The sequence below is a fragment of the Macaca mulatta genome, chromosome 10 (genome assembly GCF_049350105.2).
Source record: "Macaca mulatta isolate MMU2019108-1 chromosome 10, T2T-MMU8v2.0, whole genome shotgun sequence".
NCBI lineage: Eukaryota > Metazoa > Chordata > Mammalia > Primates > Cercopithecidae > Macaca > Macaca mulatta.
The window spans coordinates 25619842-25644452 of NC_133415.1; the positions used below are offsets into that span (position 1 = coordinate 25619842).

General features: G+C 46.6%; 1 protein-coding gene and 1 long non-coding RNA gene across 4 annotated transcripts in view; one reads left to right on the forward strand and one right to left on the reverse strand.

Annotated features, from left to right (window-relative positions):
- MYO18B (myosin XVIIIB) overlaps window positions 1–24611 on the reverse strand; it is a 300946-nt gene that overhangs the window by 82263 nt on the left and 194072 nt on the right. For all 3 annotated transcript variants that reach the window (XM_077950288.1, XM_015149948.3, XM_077950289.1), the window contains 3 exons: window positions 5604–5717; window positions 4068–4184; window positions 1062–1145 (listed from right to left, as the gene is read on the reverse strand). In XM_077950288.1, coding sequence (XP_077806414.1) covers window positions 1062–1145; window positions 4068–4184; window positions 5604–5717 — 315 coding nt within the window. The remainder of the gene's footprint in view (window positions 1–1061; window positions 1146–4067; window positions 4185–5603; window positions 5718–24611) is intronic.
- LOC144331870 (uncharacterized) lies at window positions 5652–14553 on the forward strand. Its single transcript, XR_013399438.1, has 2 exons — window positions 5652–5763; window positions 10286–14553. It is a non-coding gene; the product is annotated as an uncharacterized LOC144331870 (long non-coding RNA).

Below are 24611 nucleotides of genomic sequence, written 5' to 3' on the forward strand. Positions count from 1 at the left end.
GGAGAAAATTCTGCACTGCATGGCTGAGTCTCAGTGCATGGAGCATGCCTGGATCCAGCACAAGAACAGGCAAGAGTAAATAAGTGTGAGTCTGCGTGCGTGTGTCTGTCTCTCTAGGGAGCGGTCTCAATGTGCCTGGCACACAACTGGAATTGAGTGAGTATCTGAATGAATTGATGAATAAAAGAATGAAGGAAACAGTTTCCAGGAGCCAAAGTGTAAGTAAGTGTCCAGGGAAAATCCCTCTCTTCATCCCTGTGATGGTTAATACTGAGTGTCAAGTTCATTCCGTTGAAGGATACAAAGTATTGATCCTGGGTGTGTCTGTGAGGCTGTTGCCAAAACAGATTAACATCTGAGTCAGTGGGGTGGAGAAGGCAGATCCACCCTTAATCTGGTGGGCACCATCTAATCAGCTTCTAGTGAATATAAAGCAGGCAGAAAAATGTGAAACAGGAGATGGGCCTTAGCCTCCTAGCCTACATCTTTCTCTCGTGCTGGATGCTTCCTGCCTTCAAACATCGGACTCCAAGTTCTTCAGTTATGGGACTCGGACGGGCTCTCCTTGCTCCTCAGCTTGCAGACGGCCCATTGTGGAACCTTGTGATCGTGTAAATTAATACTTAGTATATTCCACAGCCAGGCCCAGTGGCTCACACCTATAATCCCAGCACTTTGGGAGACTGAGGAGGGCAGATCACCTGAGGTCAGGAGTTAGAAACCAGCCTGACCAACATGGCAGAACCCCATCTCTACTAAAAATACAAAAATTAGCCAGGCGTGGTGGCAGGCACCTGTAATCCCAGCTACTCGGGAGGCTGAGGTGGGAGAATCGCTTGAACCTGGCAGGCAGAGGTTGCAGTGAGCCGGGATCACGCCACTTCACTCTAGCCTGGGCGACAGAGTGAGACTCTGTCTCAAAAGTAAACAAACAAACAAACAAACAATAAACTCATATATACACACACACACACACACACACACACACACACCCCCTATTCGTTCTGTCCCTCTAAGAAAACCCTGACTAATACAACTATAGGATGGCTCTGAGCACATACTTGTTCTTGAAGCTTGTGCTTCTCCTTCTTGGCTTCCTCCAGCTGCAGCTGCAGTTCTTGGATCTGCCCAATGTCAGCAGCAGACTGGTGAGACAAAAAAAAAATGTATATATATCACCCTGAGACCACAAGCCTTGCTGGGAAACCACCCCTGAAAATCCCTACTTTCCCCACCCACAGATGTCTACATCTCTTAGCTTCTATGATAATAGCTGTCTCCCAAAAATTACCTCTCACATCCTCCTCACCATCTTTCATTTCAATGTTCGCTGAGTCACTCCAATTATATAAGCCTCTGGATTTGGTCAACTGTCCAGCATTTTATTATACACGCCTGAGAATCCAGACAGAAGTGGGCTGGCCATGGCACTAGGACCAGATTCCAAGGGATGAGAGCTACTCGGCGGGTCAGGTAAGTGAGGTTCTAGACCTGGACCCTGGTCTTAGCAATCTACAGATCTGCACCTCAATCTCTGCATCCATAAAATGGACCCATAGCCTCTGCTGGGCTTTTCTGTATTGGGTTTGTTCAGAGACTAAATGAAGCAGTGGGCCGGGCACGGTGGCTCAAGCCTGTAATCCCAGCACTTTGGGAGGCCGAGACGGGCGGATCACGAGGTCAGGAGTTTGAGACCATCCTGGCTAACACGGTGAAACCCCGTCTCTACTAAAAAATACAAAAAACTAGCCGGGCGAGGTGGTGGGCGCCTGTAGTCCCGGCTACTCGGGAGGCTGAGGCAGGAGAATGGCGTAAAAACCCGGGAGGCGGAGCTTGCAGTGAGCTGAGATCCGGCCACTGCACTCCACCCTGGGCGACATAGCGAGACTCTGTCTCAAAAAAAAAAAAAAAAAAAATGAAGCAGTGGAGAGTAAAGGTTTTTTAAATGGAGCCAACTGCTGAGCCTCATTACCTCTGAAGAGAGGAATTCTAGAGGGTAGAAGCACCTCTTTACTTTCTATTTCTTGTGTCTTTATTATTTAAATTATTTATTATGGGCATAGGTATATAGTGCCTTCGTAACTTAACAGATAAACCTCTCTTTGGGGCAAAAATATGGGTGATTCGCAAGTGTAGACAGTGGCATAGACTATTTTGTGGTTGTTACCATGTGGATGATATCACCAATTATTTTGCTATTATTATTCTTTGTCCAGCAGAAACCCCTTCAGATCCCACCTCTGTCAGATGCATTTAGAGCGCAGCAGGTATTTCCCCCTGGATCTCCTCTGGAAGGGGTATTGCAAGGAAGACATTGCTCTTGGAGGGAGCTGTTCTTCCCCTTATGCAGTCATTATGTGGAGATCCACTGGGGATTCCACATCACATCCCTCAGCTTCACCCCAAAGCTTCTGTTCCACCCATGCTGCCCTCATGTCTCCTGATCATCTCCCAAGAGCGTCCATCCACTCCTCCTCATCTTAACTCCATCTACCAGGCTGGAGTTGTCCTTCCCCTGGACACGTTCAGCTTTCATTTATTCAACGGTGATTCACTGAGCACCTCCAGGCCAGACGCTCTCCTTGGCTCCGAATACAGCACTGGACAAGGCAGAGGAGGGTCCTGCCTTTATGGAGCTGACAGTCTGGGGCGGCATGCTGGCTGGTCCTCTCCAACTGCTCTTGCCCCTGAAAAGCTTGCCAATTGATTCCCTTCAACCATAAAATAAAACCCAACCTCATAACAGCCTCTAAGACCCTGATCTGATTCTCTTCTTTCACTGAGCCTGTCTTGTGCCACATTGTCCTCACTGGCCTCCTTTCAGTCTCTCCAATGCACTATCACAGGCCCTTTGTATGTTCTATTTCCTCTGCTTGGAAGGCACCCCCAATCCCCAGTGTCCCACTCCAATCTAAGCAACTCTTGCTCTTTGTTCAGATCTCCATCCAAATGACACCTGCTCTGGGAAGCCTTTCCTGACTCCCAACCTAGGTCACGATTTGCAGAATTGTGTTCATTTTCTTTCTGGACTCTTGGTTCAGTTTGCAAGTCTCCCCTCTGCTCTGGGTGACCATATGATAAGGTCTTCCCAGTCCACTAAACTGTGAGGTACATGAAGGTGGGAATGGGATGTGCTTTTGATCACCACAATATACTTAGCATTTTTCACAGTGTTTAACACATGGCAAGGATTCAGTAAATATTGAATAAATAGATATAAAGATAGGAATAAAGAAAGAAAGCAAGAGGGGGAAAGAAGAAAGAAAAAAGAGAAAGGGAAGGAAGGAAGGAAGGAAGGAAGGAAGGAAGGAAGGAAGGAAGGAAGGAAGGAAGGAAGAAGGGAGGGAGGGAGGGAGGGAGGGAGGGAAAGGAGAGAAGGAAAGGAAGGGAGGGAAGGGAGGGAAGGAAGGGAAGGAAGGAAGGAAAAAGAAAAGCAAGAAAAGAAAGGAAAGGAAAGAAAAGAAAGAGAGAGAAAAGAAAAGAAAATGGTGGTTGGATAGGTGAATAAATGGGTACGTGGGTGGTAGGATGGATTAATGGATAAATGAATGGAAAGATGGATGGATGAATGGATAGATGGATAAATGGCTGGATGGACAGACGGATGGGTGGTTGGGTGGATGGGTGAATGATTGGATGGGTGGATGATTGGATGGATGGATGGATGGATGGATGGATGGATGGATGGATGGACGGATGGATGGATGGATGGATGGATGATGGACAGATGGATAGGGGAGTGGGTGAATGAGTAGATGGATGGAAAGTGAATGGGTGAATTGATGAGTAGATTAATGGTCGATGGGTGGGTGGATGGGCAGATAGAGGCATGGATAAATCCAAATCTTTCTTGGTGGACATGTCCTCCAGAGATGCACACACCATCTAAAGGTGACATTGTCCTCCATTAGGACCACAGGAAATGTACAATTCCTATCTATCTCTGTGCACTTATCCCTCCAAGATGTTAAGATGAGGGAGCAGTCCAATCATATCACCTTCTCAACATTCCCCATTCACCCCACCCCAAGTCCCTGAGCTTCTTCCACCAAGGTCCCATTCACTACCTGAGCAATGAGGTCCTTGTGCTTCTGCATCAGCTCATTCAGGTCATCCTGGTCCTCATCAATGCGCTTCAGGAGGTCCGTCTTTTCAAACTGCAGCCTGTACAGCTGCTCATCCACCTGGGAGAGGCAGGTCAGTGGTCAAGGCAAGGTGGGAGGGTGAGGGATGGGCAGCAGGGTCCAGAGGAAGAGTAAAGAGGGGCTTGCCTATGGGTGTGTGAGGTGAGTGACCATCGATGTTTAAGAGTGGCTGTGGTTACCAATGCATGTGGTAGGTGTAACAGCTTGGGGGTGTTTGTGTGTGTGTATACTAGGTATTGCATGTGACTATGAATTCAGGGTATATGTGTGTATGAATTTATGTCTGTGCAGTCCCACTTGGGAACCTATGTGTGCACATTTTAAATAGGCATAGTACATATATGAAAATGCAAACCCCGGCACTCTCCCTGAGAACAGGGACTTTGTTCTGTTCACAGATATAACCTCAGCAGCCAGCACCAGGCCTGTCCTATAACAGGTGCTCAATAAATATGTATTAGATGGATGAATAAACTTGGAGGCATAGGTTACCTATAAGGAGGGCATTTATTTTGTATGTGTGCCTGGTGATCGCATATGAATATGTACATTCATTCCTGTGTATACACATGTGCACATGTACGTGTATGTGTGTGTCTGAATGCTTGTAGGCAAGTTCCAACAAAATAAGGGATAAAAAGGCCCACAGAGGTCTTGAGATAAGCATTTGCCTATAAAACTCTATACCTAAACTTTAGGGTTTTATACATTGAGTATAAATCTAAGCCAACCCCGTACACCCAGACAAGGGACTTGGAAACCTACATCCAATTTTCACCAAAATAATAAATCGACAATATATGTCCATGTGTCCCCATTCAGGGGTGAGCACGGGTAGTTCTATAATAAATGGCTGAAATCTTCGCCTGGTAATGAGCCTAAGTGGGCCAAGAGATGCCCTTGTCTCCACTTACTAGAGGGGACATGCTGTAGCCCCACAATAAGGACCAAGTTCCAGCTCATGATGGTGAGCACACAGTAGGACCACAGCAGATATCTGAGAACCGCTTAGAGTGGCGAGCAGGGTGGGCACACAGTATACACCTGTGTTCCCACACTGGGTACTGAGCAAATAGCAAGCTCACATCAGATGCACATTCACAGCACTGAGCACCCATTCTGTCCAAACAGACTTCCTTGCTTATCATGGCAGATGGGAGCACACAGTTGAGCCTCATCAATGCCTCATATCTTTATAATGCTCAGCTTACAGTAGGATGCCTGCACATTCAGAACGCTGAGCACCTAGTAGGTCTACAATAAGTCCCCCTGTCCCTGTCACAGAGCTGAGCACACAAGAGGCCTACAATGGATGTCTGTGCCTCCAAGGTGCTACCCGGTAGGTTTACAACAAATGTCCTTGTACTTCCTATAGTGCTGAGCGCACACTAGGCCCACACTGGCTCCCAGAGGCCTATGGTGGCCCAGGTCCCTGCAGCTGCAGGAAGGGACAGGTACCAGGCTCTTGTTCCGTGTCATGTTCTCTAGCTCGCTGTGCATACTCTCCAGGTCCGCCGTGAGCACCTTCTGGGTCTTCAAGGCCTCCTCACACTTGGCTTCACTCTGCTCCAGCTGGACCAGGCAAGAGGTGGAGAAGAGAAGAAAAGAACATGAGAAGGTAAGAGATGAGGGGAAGGGAGGTGGGGAGGAGAGGGGAGGTGAGAGGTGAGGGGGGAGGGGAGGGAGAAGGGGAAGGGGAGGGGAGGGCAAGGGAAAGCAGAGGGGAGGGGAGGTGAGGGTAGGGGAGGGGAGATGAGGGGAGAGGAGAGGCCTCCTCATGAGGCTGCCTCCTTGAATGTCCTTCCCCTCTAGCTCAGCCCAGCCCCTTCCAGGCAGGGGATTAATTTACAGGCGACCCTCATGTCTTCACAACTATTCATCAACCCACACCTGGGGGAAAGCAAATAAATTTGCATTTGAAGCAGCCAGGTTCTGAGCCCACTCACAACATCACCCCTGGTGCATCGCCAGGAGCTATTCCTCAGTCCCATTCAGCAAATCCTTGCTGACGCCCACTCAGTGTCAAGCACTGGACATACAGGGAACAATCAAGCCGGCCCCTGCCCTCTCAGTGGGAGACAGGCAAGAACTGCTGACAACCTCTTTGTGCAGTAGAGGGAAGCGGGGGACACCGGCACAGTGGAAACGCAGGATGGGAATCAAGGGAGGCTTCCTAGAGGAGGTGGTTTGAAGGCCTATGGGAACCAGCCAAGTGGAAGTTTCTTAACCAGGGTTCAGGGTTAAAAGTGGGTCCACAGACCCCCTTTAAAATGGTATGCAAAATATTCTGCATGTGAGCATTTAGCATTTTCCTGGGTTCACAGCTTTCACTAGAAGGCTGACAGCCACCGACTTAGATAAAGCTCTCTCTCACACTTTTCTTTCTCACTTTTCCTCCCACCTGCACACAGTAGGCCTCCTATCCTAGCAAAGTGGAGTCATCAAGATTCATCCAATTACTTATGTACATGGCCCCAGGTGACTGACATGCCCCACTGGAGAAAGCCATATTCATGAACATACCCTAAATCCATTCTGCAACTGGCAGCTGCCTCTTCTGAACTCAAACTCAGCCTTTTTTTTTTTTTGAGACAGAGTCTTGCTCTGTCGCCCAGGCTGGAGTTCAGTGGTGCGATCTCGGCTCACTGCAACCTCCACCTCCCGGGTTCCAGTGATTCTCCTGCCTTAGCCTCTGGAGTAGCTGGGACTAGAGACGCCCGCCACGATGCATGGCTCATTTTTGTGTTTTTTAGTAGAGACAGGGTTTCACCATATTGGCCAGGCTGGTCTTGAACTCCTGACTTTGTGATCTGCCTGCCTCAGCCTCCCAAAGTGCTGGGATTACAGGTGTGAGTCACCACGCCCGGCCTAACTCATGTCATTTATCATGTTCAGCTCACAGCAGGATGCCTGCACATTCAGAGTGCTGAACATTTAGGAGGTCTACAATAAGTCCCGTCGGCCCTCTTATCCCCCTTTTCTGTATCTCTGAACAGAAAACACTCTTAGAAATCACCTAAGGTCAACATTCGGGGCTCAGAGAGGGATGGGCCATAACTCACAAAACCCCCTTTTCCAGCCCCTGAGAACAATATATTCCTGCAGTTGGGCCCAGCAAAAGAGGGCTGGGGGTCCATTTCACTCGGCAAATGGGAGGGATTGAGACACACTGAGAAAATGGATGTAGAGCAAGGGAAGGTAATTGGCCTTGTTAGAGCATAATGGACAGAGGAAGTGAGATGTCAGGCCTGGTCTTATTTTCCAGCAGGTGACTCAAGTGCCTCTGCCATGGCTAGGAGGTGGGTGATAGGGCTCCCCTGAAGGCAGGCAGGGCAAAGCCAGACCCTCTTTTAAGCAGAAGTCAGAGGACTTACGAAGGAGAAGCATTTAAGCTAAGACCTAAAAGATGCAAAGGAAGGGCCGGTCGCAGTGGCTCATGCCTGTAATCCCAGCACTGTGGGAGGTCGAGAGGGCGGATCAACTGAGGTCAGGAGTTCAAGACCAGCCTGACCAACATGGTGAATGAAACCCCATCTCTATTAAAAATACAAAAAAATTAACCGGGTATGGTGGTACATGCCTGTAATCCCAGCTACTTGGGAGGCTGAGGCAGGAGAATTGTTTGAACCCAGGAGGCGGAGGTTGCAGTGAGCCGAGATCGCACCATTGCATTCCAGCCTGGGTAACAAGACTGAAACTCTGTCTCAAAAAAAAAACAAAAAAACAAAACAAGATGCAAAGCAGATGGCCATGTGCAGAGTGCACTGGGCAGCAGCAATAGCAAGTACAAAGGCCCTGAGGCAGAGACAGGAACTAACGGTGGTGCTGAGGAACAGAAAGCTCACCAGTGCGGCCAGGCAGCTGTACAGAGAAGGAGAGGAGGGGGAGATGCTGAAGATGTGCACAGGGGTCACATCACTGAGGCTTGTGAGCTGGGCTGCAAAGCTTAGATTTTATTTCAGTCTGCCAGGAAGCCATGGATGGTTTCTAAGGAGGTAGGTGGCCTAATCTCCCTCTGGCTGCTGTGGGGAGGGTGGGACCAGATTGGAAATAGGATAGACAGTGAGACGGCCGCCATGGTCCTGCAGGAAGGAGGCAGTGGAGGTGCTCCAGCTGGGGCGGAAGGGGTGGAAGTGGAGAGAAATGGAAGAATCGGCACAGCGCAGTGTGCAAAGAACAAAAGGTCTGGGCGGCGGGAGCAGATGGGCCATCAAGGGAGATGATGTCAGATAACTAATGGTGGAAGAGGAGGCCTCACGCAGGGCCCCTCTGCCAGGCCAAGGAGCCGGGCTGGGAGCCAGGAGGCAAGAGAGAGTCATTGTAAATAAAGCAACAGGGCAAAGCAGAACACGATGACACAGTTCCCATCTGCCCAGCCCCTACTTCAGCAGAGGGTTTCGGCAGCATGATCCCGCCGGTCCTCAGAGCCCCCGGAGAAAGCAGGCTCTATTTTTATCCCCATTTTATAGATGGCATAATGGTGCATGATCCAGAAATGCTCTTGTTATGCCCAGACTGTCTGTTCCCCAAAGAAGACCACCAGAGTCCAGAGTCAAAGCCAAGCGGCAAGGATCTTTACTACAAGTTCGAACCTGGTCCCTCCTTTACACAGTATACAAGAGGGCCCCGATCAATGCGAGCGTTTGCTTTTTATAGCCCGAAAGTTGCAGGGGAACAAAGAAATTCTTTTGGCTCCCGCGCTTTCAGTAACCTTGAACGGCTGTCTCCTTATCGGAGACTTTCCAGGTGGTGTTTGTACTGGGCTCAGGGAGTTTGAGAGATATATGGCAGTATGTGGTGGGATGGGAGGATGGGATGTGTTTGTACTAGGCTCAGGGAGTTTCGAGCCCGGGGGCTGAGGAATGTGCCCAGCTCCTTTCACTCTTTCCTTTCCCTTCTTTCCTTGGAGCAAGCAGAGAGAGGGATGACTTATCCCCAGACAGAGATGAACACAGACAGCAGTCAATGGAGACAGCTGCTGGCCTTCTTAGCTCATACTGGGCTGGAGATAGGATTATCTCGGCCTTGATGGTTTTGGCATTAGCCGCCCCACCTGCCACTGTTGCTTGGGGACCATGTTCACGGCACTGTGCTTTCTCTGCCTTGCTTCATGAAATCCCCACAGCACCTCTAGGAGAAAGGTGCCACCATTAGGACCTTTTGATAAAGGCAGACTCTGAGACACACAGAGGGGAAGTGACTTGTTCACCATCACAGAGCTGGTCTGTGGACAGCCTGCTTGCTCCAACACCAGAGGCCAAGCTCTTAACCACTGAGCTTCACCACCCCTCATAGAAAGCCACTCACTGGAAGGTCTGACCACACAAATAGAATGGATCCAAATAGAGAGAGAGCTCTGCTGCAGAGAAAACAGCTCAATGGTTTTGTGCTGTAACAGAAACCTCTTAGGCAGCAGCATCAGGAGAGCCTGGACTAGGTTGGGAGTCTGTAAAATGACAGAACACAGAGTTTGAGCAAATGTGGTGGAAATATGCATCATTCCTGGAACCTGCCAGGGATTAACACATTCATTCCGAAGGACAGAGGAAGGAAACCAACGTTACCAACACTCAGGGCCAGATTGCATTGTATGTGTGGTTCAGAGCTGGGGCACTGGAGCCAGACCCGTGGGAGTCTGCTTCTCCCAGCAACACCATCTTCCTATGCCTCAGTTTCCTTCTCTGTAAAATGGGAATGGTTCCATCATGGAATGCCTGCAGGATACATGGGTGAAAACATGTAAAGTGCTTACACAGCATCTGGCAGTGAGAAAACATTACAAAACGGTTAACGATGGTCACTGTGGGCTCCTTTCAGAAGGGGGAATTTTAAACTCCATTTTAGAAAGAAAATGAAGCAGAAGCCAAAAGAAGGGGCCAAGTTTACACAGTCAGGATAAGCACGGCCTTGGCACTGACCATCTTAAGGAGGAATTTTGGCCTTCCTGTCCCACTGGGATGGGTAGAGGGAGGTCAGTGACCCAGAGGCACACAAGTCAAGCAGGTCTAGATTTTAATAGGATCTGGATGGGCCAGACCAGGAATCTCCCAGCCCAGCACCTCCACAGGGCAGGTCCTGGGCCGCTGCTGACAAGCTGTCTTCATGATGAGCTTTAAAAGATTCAATTTATTACATTTTAGGGAGCAGAAAGAAATACGGGGCCACCTCTGGCTGGTTTTCTATTATGGATGACCCAGCATAAGAAGAATTCACTGCACATTATTTTCATACGGAGGCTGTTTGACTGATGTTTTTATGAAGTCGGTGGCAAGTCATGTTAGGACGGAGATCAGATCCTTCAGCGGTACGACACTGGCCAGACACGCCTTTGAAAATGCCTTCCCCTGAGGAGCTCTGGGCAGAGCCGTCAGAGAGCAGTGGGGAGTAAAGGTGGCTGGGCTGACAGGCGATGGGGAAGAATTATTGACGTTCACTCTCCAACCCTTGTGGCCAGTGTGACAATGAGGACCTGAGGTGACAGCTGACACTTCCCATCTTTTGACTCCGAGTAACCATCACGTCCCCATGGACCAGGCCTTTCAGTGGTGGAAAGGTTTAGGGTGAGATGAAGGCCCCGCAATTTCCATCTCTCTCCCGACCTAGTGTGGGCTGGACCCCAATAGACCCTCAACAACACAACTGATTTGATTTTAGTTTAAGTTCATTCGATTTTTGTTTCTCTTCCAATTTTTACTTTTTTGTAAAATCAATAGAACAATGGCAAGAGTATGTGGGTACAAAGCACCAAAACACTTTCAATCGCTAGAAAAAGCATCTTCCTCCAGCACATACTAAGTCATTCCATTGTTCTCTAATTAAATCAGCCCGGCTTCCCCAGATCTGTTCAAGGTAGGCATCTATGGAGGGCTTCATTGCCTACTATTCCCTTGGGATTGGATCCTTCTTCTAGTAAATGGCAAAAATGTTCATTTCCAGTCCTCCCCACACTGTACTTATAGAGGGAAACATACTTCCAGATCTTATGCATAAATTAAGTGCTGCTAAGCTTTGGTCTGGGGATATTTGGTGAGGCCCTGACTCTTCTGCAATTGTGGGTCCTGGAAGCCTGGAGTTCACAGGGGTAAGATGAGATGAGCACCATCTAGGGTCAAAGAACAGGAGGGAAGGAGAGGTTGCATTCTCTCTATGTTCTCTACCACCAGGGGGATGTTTAACATCATACAGTATCATGTGGTGGTTAGGAGCAGACCCAAAGGTCAGGCAGAATTGGATTTCAGTCCCAGTACCTCTGTCTATAAGCCTGTGACCTTGGGCAGGTTTCTGAACTTTGATTTTTCCCATCCATATTGGTCTGTTCTCACTCTACTAATAAAGACATATCTGAGACTGAATAATTTATAAAGGAAAGAGGTGCACTGGACTCACAGTTCCACATGGCTGGGGAGGCCTCACAATATGGCAGAAGGCAAAGGAGAAGCAAAGGGATGTCTTACACGGCTGCAAGCAAGAGGGCATGTGCAGGGAAACTCCCTTTTAAAAAATCATCAGATCTCCTGAGACTTATTCACTGTCACAAGACCAGCATGAGAAAGACCCACTCCCCATGATTCAAACACCTCACAGCAGTTCCCTCCCATGACACATGGGAATTATGGGAGCTACTTTTGATTCAAGATGAGATTTGTGTGGGAACATAGCCAAGCCATATCAGCATCCAAAAAATGGGGGACAAAGTGATTTGCACTGATCGAGTAGGACTGCTGAGTACAGCTGTATCAGTTGTGCACTGTACAAGCCTAGGGGATGCCATGCACGAAGGTTATGAGGATGAGCTGTTACTCTGTGCCGGGCACTGCTCTGAACACTTTTCATGTATTAATTCATCTAACTTTCAGAATAGCACTCTGAGGTAGGGTCAACCACCATTCCTGTTGTTATAGTTGAGGAAACTGAGGAATAGAGAGGTTGAGTGACTTAGTGATGGTCATTCAAGTACTGAATAGCAGAGCTGGATTATGAACACAGGTAGTCTGGTCACCAAGTTTCCACTCTAAGCCACTACCTTGCACTCCCTCAGAAACAATAGTGCCCACTACAGACGCTCTGTATGGAAAATGTGGTATGGTACATGCCCAGCATCTACTCCCCATTCTTTTGAGAGAAGGACCCCATCTCCCCTGTGATAAATGTCTACCTCCAAACATCCATGTGCTTTGATGGTGCAGATCCTGCTCCCCAAGCTCAGACAGGGGCACATGACCCAGCCTATACAATCAGAGCATCACCTCCTGTTGGCCATAGTGATTGGGTTGGTTCTGTAATAATAACACGGTTGACACCAAGATTTTTGCTGAGACTATGAAAATAAAGTTCACTCTTTCTGAAGCAGGATAAAAGCTTGGAAAGTCTGGGCAAGATGGAAGAGTCTGCCTAAGAATACAAGACAGAACAGGCGTAAGATATAAGCTGACATTGAGGTGAAATGGGTGGCAAGACACATCATCTTGATGACATAATTGGGGTACCTAGATCTAGCCAAACCTGAGGGCAGTCCTAGCCTCAGAACTTTTCAGATATTTTAGCCAATAACTTCCCTTTTTCTATGCAAGCCAATTTGAACTGGGTTACCACCCAAAACCCAGATACGAATGAGTGAGTGAGTTAAAGGAGGTAATGCATACATGATGTTGGCCACAGAGTAAATACTCAAAAAACATTGCTATCTGTCAGGCATGGTGGCTTATGCCTGTAATCCTAGCACATTAGGAGGCCGAGGTGGGTGTATTACTTGAGGCCAGGAGTTTCAGACCAGCCTAGACACCATAGCTAGACCTCATCTCTATAAAGGGTAAAAAAATTAGCTGGGCATAGTGGAGCACTTGTAGTCCCAGCTACCCAGGAGGGTGAGATAAGAAGATTCCTTGAGCCTAGGAGTGCAAGGCTGCAGTGAGCTATGATCACACCACTGCACTCCAGCTCAGGCAACCCCATCTCTTAAAAAAGCAAAACCAAACACTGCCATAGTGTTAATTGATGCTAATCTACCAAAAAAGTTGGATCAAAGTGATTCCATCCAAAACCCTGTGATAGAGTAACAATTATTTACTGTTTACCTGTTCTGTGTATGGATCCTCACCCTTAGTGGGCTCAATATTTTTCTTTCCTAATTACTCAATGACGGGGAAAGAAAGGAAGGAGATTTCTTCAACACTCACTACATTAGGCACTGCGTGGCCGCTTGATAATTCATTATCACTATAGCCTACAACAGCCCTATAAGGAAGCAGCCAGCCCTCATCATTTCACAAATGAGAAAACTGCAGCCCAGGGAAAAGTGATTTGCCCAAGGTCAGACTCGTGTGCTAGTGGTTAAGACTCCAAACCCATGCCCTTCCTGGGCCACCCCAAAGACCCCTCTACATACAAGTCTCTGTTCTTGAGCTAAATCTAGGCATTCTCTCCCCTCACCCATCTCTGTTTCATTCAGTGTGAGGCCAATTGAGATTCCTATCACATATACATCAACTACAAACTGATGAATAGCATTACTTCTCTACGCGAAGCCATCTGCCTGCTTTAAATACCTGGGTAAAATGTATTGCTAGGATTTGTTAAGCTATTAGATGAGTTGACTAGACATAGAGAATAAGGTGTGGAGAGGAAAACTTCCAGTCTTTGGGCAGAGTGGTTAGAACCTGGATTTCTGAGTCTAGTTGAACAACTGAAGGGATTTTAAAATACTGCATCACAAACACCACAGGGAAAGCATTCTAGTTAAGAAATGGTGTCTTTGGAAGGCTAATCTCAACATACCCCAGGCCTTGACATCCTGTCAGGGTACTTGGAAGAACCAACCTTCAACATTAAGGCTTTCCCTGAAGGGAATCACCCACAGTTCAAACTAGAGACAGTCCTCACATCAAACAAAATTGTCAAATGCAAACATATTAAGAATGTCAGCCTTGCGCAGTAGCTCACACATATAATCCCAGCACTTTGGAAGACCGAGGCAGGCGGATCACCTGAGGTCAGTGTCAGGCCTCTGAGCCCATGTCAAGCCATCACATCCCCTATGACTTACACATATACGCCCAGATGGCCTGAAGTAACTGAAGAATCACAAAAGAAGTGCAAATGCCCTGCCTCGCCTTAACTGATGACATTCCACCACAAAAGAAGTGAAAATGGTCGGTCCTTGCCTTAAGCCATGATATTATCTTGTGAAGTTCCTTTTCCTGACTCATCCTGGCTCAAAAAGCTCCCCCACTGAGCACCTTGTAACCCCCACTCCTGCCCGCCAGAGAACAACCCCCCTTTGACTGTAATTTTCCTTTACCTACCCAAATCCTATAAAACGGCTCCACCCTTGTCTCCCTTCGCTGACTCTCTTTTCGGACTCAGCCCGCCTGTACCCAGGTGAAATAAACAGCCACGTTGCTCACACAAAGCCTGTTTGGTGGTCTCTTCACACGGACGCGCATGACATTTACCATGTTGCCAGAGACAGAATTCCATCCCCTAGAAACGTATATGTTGAAACCACCCCCTAATGTGATGGTATTAGGAGATGAGGCTTTGAGGAGGTAATAAAGTTTAGATTCGGTAATGAGGGTGGGGCCCCCATGATGAGATTCGTGCCCTTAGAAGAAGAAACACCAGAAAGTTTCTTCCACTCTCTCCACCATGTGAGGACACAGAGAGAAGGCATTTGTCTGTGTGTAGGCCAGGAACAGAGCCCACAACAGAACCCAGGCATGCTGGTACCCTGATCTCAGACTTCCAGCCTCCAGAATTATAAGAAATAAATGTCTGTTGCTGAAGCTACCTAGTTTACGGTAGTTTGTTATGGCAGCCTGAGCTGATTAAGACGTGTTGATTTATAACAAGTAACATTTCTAGGAAGTAGCTGTTTTCAGTTTCACATGAGGAAACTGAGGCACAGACAGGTTAGTTAACTCGTCAATGTCACACAGCTAATAGTGAAGGAGGTAGAATCTGAACTGAGGTCTCTTTTAAGTCCACAGCTTTTTCCTGTGAGCCCTGTGGAATATGCTCACCACCTGCTGAGCAAAGCAGGCCTCTTTTCACTTGTCTTAAGTCTATTTCTTTGAGGGTTCAAGAGTCCTCCTAATTTTTTGTATTTTAGGATCTAAAGACTACTTGAATCCTCCACCACTGAACAGACTTCAAAAGCTTCTATCCTGACGTCCTCTCTGGTGATGATGAATCTAGATCACACTGATGCTCCAAAGAGAGAAAGAAAAATAGAAGAGCAGGATAAAACATCCAAAAAAGGCCCTCCCTGAGCCCCGTCTCATTCACATCCCTCTTTTATTATATTCCAGCACCCCTTTGCTCCCCTAAACAGCACCATGTCTTGTGCCTCCACGTCTGTCTCCCCACTGGACACTAGGCTCCTGGAGGGCCACCTGGCTCTTGTTCAACTCTGGGTCCTGACATAGTATGAACTCGACCCACATGGTGTACTGAGAGACTGTGGCAGACACGTGAGCTCAGCCGCATCAGTGAACCTGCAGGGTGAGCCAGGGCTGCCTGACTCTGTAGCCTGGCACGGCATGCACCCCCGGGAAGAAGCCCACCACCAGGAGTGCTCCCCCATCCTCCGTGCATAGGTCTCTAACCCAGATACCCACAGTGTCCACAGGAAGGACAAGGGGTGGGACATGTGGGCAGGATTCCCCTCTGTAGGAGGAAATGACCTGGACAGGGAGGGTGACCACAGCCTTATTCACCAGACCCCACATACCCGAGCTGGTCCCTTTCTTCAAAGCCAGAAGGAGGGTACTCTGGGAGAAACAAGGGAAGCCCAATTACAACCAAGTACCCCCTTTTTTCTAAGACACTGGGTTTTTTTTTTCTCTTTTCTTTCCCCTTTCCCTCTACCTCCTACTTAGCCCTTTTTGAAATGCAAAATAACCTCTCACTTCCCCCTCACCCAACATTCCCTATAGAGCAAGTTCCTCTGTGTGCTCCGAGATGAGTTTCTCCTCCAGAGCACAGTTGACTTGCAGATCGAAGCATGTCCCCAGGAAAGAACCCCCTCCAGGGGGTTGCCTCAGGAGGGTATGCCCAAGGCATGACCACTCGGCCACTTTTACAACTTACTCTTGCCCAGAAAAGTGCCAACTCAACTGCCCACCAGGTAACTACCTGATAGCAGGGAGACCTCCTTACCCTTGCTCACTCTCCCCGTTACCTTATGGAAGTGTCTGCTTTTTGCTCCAAAGGTAAAGAGGCACATTTAAAGTATAATGTTTTGTGCCCTTCTCCCAAGCTAGCTTCAAAAATAAACTCACTTTTCTTGTACCAGGCCTGGTCCGTGTTAATTGGACTCTATATGAGGCGGCCAGCAATGAACCCAATTTTCAGTTACACTATTAATGGTCAGGGCAGAGGGCATTTTAATGAGATTTCTCTTTAATAAGTGGATTATTTTGCTAAAAAGAAAACACACACCGTGTGTGTGTGCACACACCCACATGAGCTTGGAAACCACCAGTGTAATTCAAATCCCAGCAGAAACTGATTGGGCACTGAGGGACAGAACCATGAGTAGGGAAAGTTAAATATCTTGAGACCCCCAGTCACTAAGCTAAAGGGAAAATTCAAGGTGGGAACTGCTCAGGGCAAATCTGCCCTCATTCTATTCAAAGTCATCCCTCAGCTCACTGAGATAGATGCGTATTCTGACTGCCTCCTTTGGAAAGGCTTATCAGAAACTCAAAATCACTCATAGGTGGGAACTGAACAATGAGATCACTTGGACTCGGGAAGGGGAACATCACACACCGGGGCCTACCACGGGGGTGGGGGGTGGGGGGGTGGGATGGCATTGGGAGTTATACCTGATGTAAATGACGAGTTGATGGGTGCTGACGAGTTGATGGCTGCAGCACACCAACATGGCACAAGTATACATATGTAACAAACCTGCACGTTATGCACATGTACCCTAGAACTTAAAGTATAATTAAAAAAAAAAAAAAAAAGAATGTAATCATTTGTCTCTTACCTACCTGTGACCTGGAAACCCCCTCCCTGCTTCGAGTTGTCCCCGCCTTTCTGGATGAAACCATTGTACTTCTTACACATATTGATTGATGTCTCAAGTCTCCCTAAAATGTATAAAACCAAGCTGTGCCCCGACCACCTTGGGCACTTCGTCAGGACTCCCTGAGGCTGTGTCACAGGCCCGCATATTCAACCTTGGCGAAATAAACTTTCTAAATTAACAGAGACCTGTCTCAAATTTGGGAGTTTCACAGAGTCTTGGCCACGGAGGTAGACTTTCCATCATCCTGCACCACTCCCACCTCACCAGAATATCCAGCCAACCCGAACACCCTCTGCCTGACCAACTGATTTAAAATTTGGATTCCAAGATATTTAAGATTGACCCATTAGATTACCTCAAAATCAAGAATTTCTTTTCATAAAAAGACTCAACATTACACCAAGAAAATGTAATGGTCAACCCTAAAGTGAGAGAAAATAATGGCAGTAGACATATGTAGCAAAGAGCTTCTACCAAAGTATCCCACAAATCAGTAAGAAAAATACACACAAACCAACAGAAAAATAAGCATACACCTTGGACAGGTAAAAATAAATATCTAAATGGATGATATACTTTGAAAAGGTGAACATCAGAAAAGTGCAAAATAGAATAAAAAATATTCCCCTTCCCTCAGAATGGCTAAAACGCCAACAATTGATAGTAATACCAAGTGCAGGCCATAACAGGAAGCCAGTAGGGCTTTCATATTCTGCTGATGGGGGTGTAAATGTCTACAGGTACCTTGGAAATTTATTTTGTAGTATCTGCTAAAGCCAAAAACCATGTGTACTATGACCCAGAGATATAACACTTCTAGTTATGCACCCTACAGAAATGCATACATTTGCTCCCCTCCCATAAAATAATGCACAAAAAAAAGTTCACAGTGGCTCTATTCATAACAAAACCTACATACCCATAAACAGTAACATGGATAAGATAAATTGTGGTAGTTGCATACAACAGCAAAAACAATAAACCAGTTATTAGGTTGGTGCAAAAGTAACTGCGGTTTTTGCCATTAATTTAATGCCGTTACTTTTTGCCATTACTTTAATTACCTAAAATACACGCAAAAATATCAATACAGCTCACATGCATAAACAGAGGGAAAAAAGGCCAGCACATGTGGATGGTGAGAATTTCTCTAACGAGAAACATGGGAAGACAGAAGACAAAAGGCCTGTTTGGAAGGGGACAGGTTCTCACACTGGCATTTGGTTCATCACCCTTTCTGCTAAATCCACCAGGCACCTTTTGAGAACTGGCCTTACTGCAAGGCCAGGTGGAGGGTGGCCAAGGTAAGGAGATTTTATCTTCCCCAGGATTACTCAGTGCTTGAGACACTGGTGCTAGGATGACAAGCTCATCCCTTTTGGTCTGGGACTTACTGGTTTTAAAATGGGGAGTCCTGTGTCCTGGGAATCTCAGATCTGCATAAATAAAAATCTCAGACCTGCATAAATAAAAATCACTCTGAAATTGGAAAAAATAGGGATTCAAATTCCAGTTCACCCAAAATTGAGGAACATTCTACAATGCAACTGGCCTGAGCTCTCCAAAAATGTCAGTATCATAAAAAAAGACAGACTGAGGAACTATGACACCATGAAAATAATGGAAGCAGTTTTACATTCCAAGTTGGATCCTAAATTGGGAGATAAATTGCTAAAAAGGACATTGGGGTTAATTGGCAAAATTTAAATAGACAGCAGACAAAATCAGGGGCCAGATAATAATTATTTTAGGCTTGGCAGGTCAAGAGGCAAAATCAAGTATATATGTGGGCATTTATAGAACCACCTTAAATGTAACCATTTAAAAACAAAAAAAATTCTTTGCTCACTAGCTATAATAAAATAAATGCCAAAAAAAACAACAAAAAAAACCACAAAGAAATATGCAGTTGGCTGGACTTGGTTTTTGGGTCTTAGTTTGCCAACTCCTGGATTAGAAAATATTTTTAGGCTGGGCAGGTGGCTCACACCTGTAATCTCAGCACTTTGGGAGGCTGAGGCAGGCAGATCACCTGAGGTCTGGAGTTTGAGACCAGTCTGACCAACGTGGAGAAACCCTGTCTCTATTAAAAACACACACACAAAAAATAGCTGGGCATGGTGGTGCATGCCTGTAATCCCAGCTACTTGGGAGGCTGAGGCAGGGGAATCGCTTGAACCCAGGAGGCAGAGGTTGCAGTGAGCCGAGATGGCACCATTGCACTCCAGCCTAGGCAACAAGAGTGAAACTGTCTAAAAAAAAGAAAAGAAAAGAAAAGAAGGAAGGAAGGAAGGAAGAATTTTTATCAATAGCAAATTTTGTGATTTTGATTAGGAAACAGGGGTACCATGTCTTTAACTTGCTTTCAGATAATTCAGAAAATATAATTTATACAGAAAACTAGATCGCAAATGTGGAAAAATATTAAAAGTTGGTGAATCTGGGTGAAAAACTTAAATGAGCCCTTTGAACTATTCTTGCAACTTCTCTGTAAGTTTTAAATTCTTTCAAAATATATTTTTTTAAATCTCAGTTCCACCCATCTCTGTGACTTTGACTGATTTTCCTCTATGCAGAGCCTCCTCCTATATAAAATGGGCATAGACTGGGCATGTTGGCTCAAGCCTGAAATCCCAGCACTTTGGGAGGTTGAGGCTGGAGGATCGCTTGATCCCAGGAGTTTCAGACCAGCCTGGGCAACGTGGTGAAACCTCATTTCCACAAAAACAAACAAAAATTAGCTGGGCATGATGGTGAAACCTCACTTCTCCAAAAAAAAAAAAAAACTTAGCTGGGCATGGTGGCACACGCCTCTAGTGCCAGCTACTTGGGAGGCTGAGGCGGGAGGATTGCCTGAGCCTGGAAGGTCGAGGCTGCAGTGAGCCATGATTGAGCCACTCCACTCTAGCCTCGGTGACAGAGCAAGACTTTGACTCAAAAAAAAAGAAAAAAGAAAAGAAAAGAAATGGCATAATGGGCACAATACTAGTTGTCTCCTCTGGAGTCTAGCCAACACCTGCCCGGTCTCTCCCCACTCATTGACTGAGCACTTGCGGTATACAGTCACACTCCCACACACTGGTTGAGAACAGAAAAGTCTCCTGCTGTCGCAGAATTCATTTCACTGCACTCAAGTGGGTTTGGGGGATACAATCAGGTCATGACGCTGATGTATTTGGCACCATGACTGGCAGAGTGTAAAGAATCAATATTCCCCATCAATATCATTGTTGTAGAATAGTTATCATGACTTTGACAGGCCCTCCATGACTAAACGGTAACAGGTCCTTTCGGGGAGATATCCCTGCCTTCCTGCCTATAATGAAACTGGTCTCTTCCCACTTCATTCATCATAGCATTGAATGTGTCAATATTTGTGGGGTGAATAGGCCCGTGATAACCATGTTTTCAACCAATTACAACTCTGTCTTTATCTTCTCCAACAGGAGGTTATGTTAATATTGAATCAATTCACTCCAACATAATCTTTTTTAAAAAGGCTCTTCAAATAAAACATCGCAGGAAGCCACCTGTTCCATAGTTCCTGGCTGGGGAAAAATGTTCCCCAGGTGCCCACACACAAAAGACTCCCATCAGGGTCATCTTCCCAGTGCTTATTAATTATTTCCAGTGTCTCATGGAAGCATGCACGACACACAGTGACAAATGTCCCAATTAAGGGCACTGAGCATGAATCCAGGGTTATTAGTCTTCAGGGCACTAATAGAGAGCCTCAGGCTACTAACAAACCACCGCTGGCAGCTCATGGTATATGAGTCGCACGAGGCTGTGTGGCCCCATCTGAGTAAACACCGGAGCTGAGCCAGAATTCCCAAGTGGAAGGAACTACAGGAGCACTCAGGGTGTCCAGGGAAGATGTGGCCTGTAGTCCCCGCACTTTGGGAGGCCGAGGCAGGTGGATCACTTGAGCCCAGGAGTTCGAGACCAGCCTGGGCAACATAGAGAAACCTTGTCTCTAACAAAAATACAGAACAATTAGCCAGGTGCGGTGGTGCACGCCTGTATTCCGCTTGAGGTTGATGCTGTAATAAACTGCGATTGCACCACTGCACTCCAGCCTGGGTGACAGACCAAGACCTTGCGTTAAAAAAAAAAAAAAAAAAACCTTAAAAAGGATATAATAGCCCCAAGACAGCAGAAGACCAACAGGAGGCATTGGTGGTGTTGGGGGAGCGGTTAAATTCCCAGGTGCTTGAGTCGGATTCCCTCAGTTCAAACCCGGCTGGGATTTTTATGAATCCTTTGTGACTTTGGCTAAGTCTCTTACTATGTTTACTCATTCCAGTCCCTGCCTTTAAGGGGTTAGAAAGAAAATGATGGAAACAAAGGGATAATTGCAGGGAGTGACAAGTACTAACTTAGGGGCAGATTGTGAGGAAAGAGAGGCGGCACCCTCACCCAGCCCATGGAGGTCCGAGAGGGCTCCAAGACAGGACACCCAAAGTCAGCTTCACAGAATGCTTAGATGCTCATCAGGCAAAGAGGGATCAGGGGAAGAAGCAAGAACCCAGCCAAGGGCATTGCTTGGGCAAAGGTGAAGGGGTGAGGGCAGGTGCAGAGGATACAAAGTCATTCTAAGCTTTGGGTGAGGGGTGAAAGGACAGTAGGTGCCAAAATATGCATCCCTGTAGGTCAAGGTAAGAAACCTGGACTTTAGGCTGAAGGCAATGAGAAACTACCCATGGATCTTGAACATACAAAGAACCAACTTTGCATTTAAATTTTAAAATTCTCTCTCCAAAGATCAGACGTACAAAGATCACTCAGACAAGACCGGAGGCCAGCCAACTTGAGAGAAATCCAAGTACAAGATATTCAGGTGGACTGCAATACAAGCAGAGAGAGATGGGGGGGATGCATTTCAGAGCCATTTAGAGGGTACAATGACTTGGCGGCAGCTTTGTTCTCAGCAGGAAGAGGTGAATACAGCCCCCGGCATGAATTAAGTAAACGACTAAAGAGTTCAGTGTAAATCCTTCTCTATTTAACAGAAAGCAAATAACGTATTTCCTCTGTGGAAGAGACAAAGGTCATAAGCATGAATCAAATAGGGGGAGAGAAAAAGCAACCGCTGCCCTGTAGCAGACGCCATCTCCCACTTTCTCCTTGGAGCCAGGTGTTAGCATCTGCTGTTCACAGATGTCATTTGTGCACAGCGATTATCTCAATTATATATCTTGGTTGTTGGAATTGCTTCTGTCTCCAGATTAGTTTGTTTCCAGTGGAAACATTCCGTGGGAATTAATTAGAAATTGGCTCTGGAAAAAAAACAGGTGTCATTAGATCAACCCCACACCTTGTCTGCCTCCCTGTTCCACGAGGTCGTATAAAATCATGTGCTCAGAAACTAAAATTTTCCAATAGCTGACACCGGTGAATGAAAGGAGAGAGCCAATGAGGATGTTATGTTATATTTTGAAATCGTTTTTTTTTTTTGTTTTTTGTTTTTTGTTTTTTTTGAGACAGTTTCACTCTTGTTGCCCAGGTTGGAGTGCAATGGCATGATCTCGGCTCACAGCAACCTCCACCTCCCAGGTTCAAGCGATTCTCCTGCCTCAGACTCCTAAGTAGCTGGGATTACAGGCATGCGCCACCATGCCTGGCTAATTTTTGTATTTTTAGTAGAGATGAGGTTTCTCCATGTTGGTCAGGCTGGTCTTGAATTCCTGACCTCAGGTTACCTGCCCGCCTTGGCCTCCCAAAGTGCTGGGATTACAGGCATGAGCCACCACGCCTGGCCAGGAGATCACTGTCTTAGAGTTTTCAATTTAATGACTCCTTTCAAATCCATGGTCCAGTGTTCTTTCTACCAGCCCAATCAGCTGGGATTATCATACCCCCTTATTAGGCAAGAAAGACTCTATGCAAGGCAGGTGACTTGCCCAAGATCTGCAGCAAGGTAAGTGGCACTGGCAGGATTTGAATCCTATATATGGCTTTCGGGAGTCTTCTGCGCTCTATCAGGAGGGTTTTAAGCCTCAGGTGTTCACTGAGATGTATCCAAAGCTCCCAATAGAGGGAAACTGGGAGAAAAGAACCAAATGATTATCTTAGGGTTCTAGATGCAGGGCCAATGGACAGAGGCGGTGCCTGCCCATCTGGAGAGAAGATGCTGTAGCTAAGGGAAACTCCGTTGCTGCTGGTAAAGCCTGATATTCTGCACATCAGGGCTCCTGTGATTTAGCTGGGGACTTGCCTTTTTTTTTTTTTTTTTTTTTTTTTTGGAGACTGGGTCTTACTACATTGCCCAGGCTGGTCTCAAACTCCTGGGCTCACAGAAAAAGACCTCCCTCTGTCTCCCAAAGTGCTAGGATTATAGGTGTGAACCATTGCACCTGGAATCCTGCCAATTTTTACAAGCCATTCTGGCCACACCTTCCTCTGCTCAATAGCTTTCTGTGGCTCCCTATGGCTTTGGGATAAAACGAAAGCTCCTCAGCCAAGCTCATTAAACCATTCATGAATGGGCTCCAGCCTCCATTACTGGTACTATCCTCTCTGCCCTTTTTACCCCTGGATACCTTATATTCCAGCAATATCACGTCAAATTGAATATGCTTTCTGTCTCTGTGTGCCTCTGCCCTTTTATGCACCGGTGCTTCCTCCTAGAATGGCTACATACATGTACCTTGTCTAACCAGAAATTCATTTCCATCTTCAAAGAGACAGCCAAAGCTACCAGCTCCTCTCTCAAAGCAAAATTAAGGGCCTCCTCTTTAGCTAATCCAAATATTCCTCCAATAAAGAGTTTATCACTCTGCTTGTTATAGCCTGCTTCTAGGACTAGGAGCCCCTTAAAGGCAGAGACCTTGACGTTTCCTCTTTATCCCTGTAGCTTGGCCCCAAATTCATCCCAGAGTGGAGATCGTATCCATATTTGCAGAGTGAATACAGTTCTCTCTGATAGGTGCATTCGAACACATTCCCTCCTACATGTCCTTTATACAACAAACCTTTTGACTGGGTGCGGTGACTCATGCCTATAATCCCAGCACTTTGGGAGGCTGAGGTGGGCGGATCACTTGAGGCCAGGAGTTAGAGACCAACTCAGTGAAACCTGGCCAACATGGTGAAACCCCATCTCTATTAAAAATACAAAAATTAGCAGGGCGTGGTAGCAGATGTCTGTAATTCCAGCTACTCCGGAGGCTGAGACAGGAGAATTGCTTGAACCTGGGAGGCAGAGTTTGCAGTGAGCCAGAGATGGGGCCACTGCACTCTAGCCTGGGTGACACAGCGAGACTGTCTCAAAAAAAGAAAAAAAAAACACCTTTCTCTAGGTTTTCCATCATCACAGTGAGTGAGTGTAAAGGTCACAGAACATGTTCAAGTTTCTCTTTTCTTTTTTTTTTTTTTCCTTTTTTCTTTTCTTTTCTTTCTTTTTTTTTCTTTTTTTTTTTTTTTTTGAG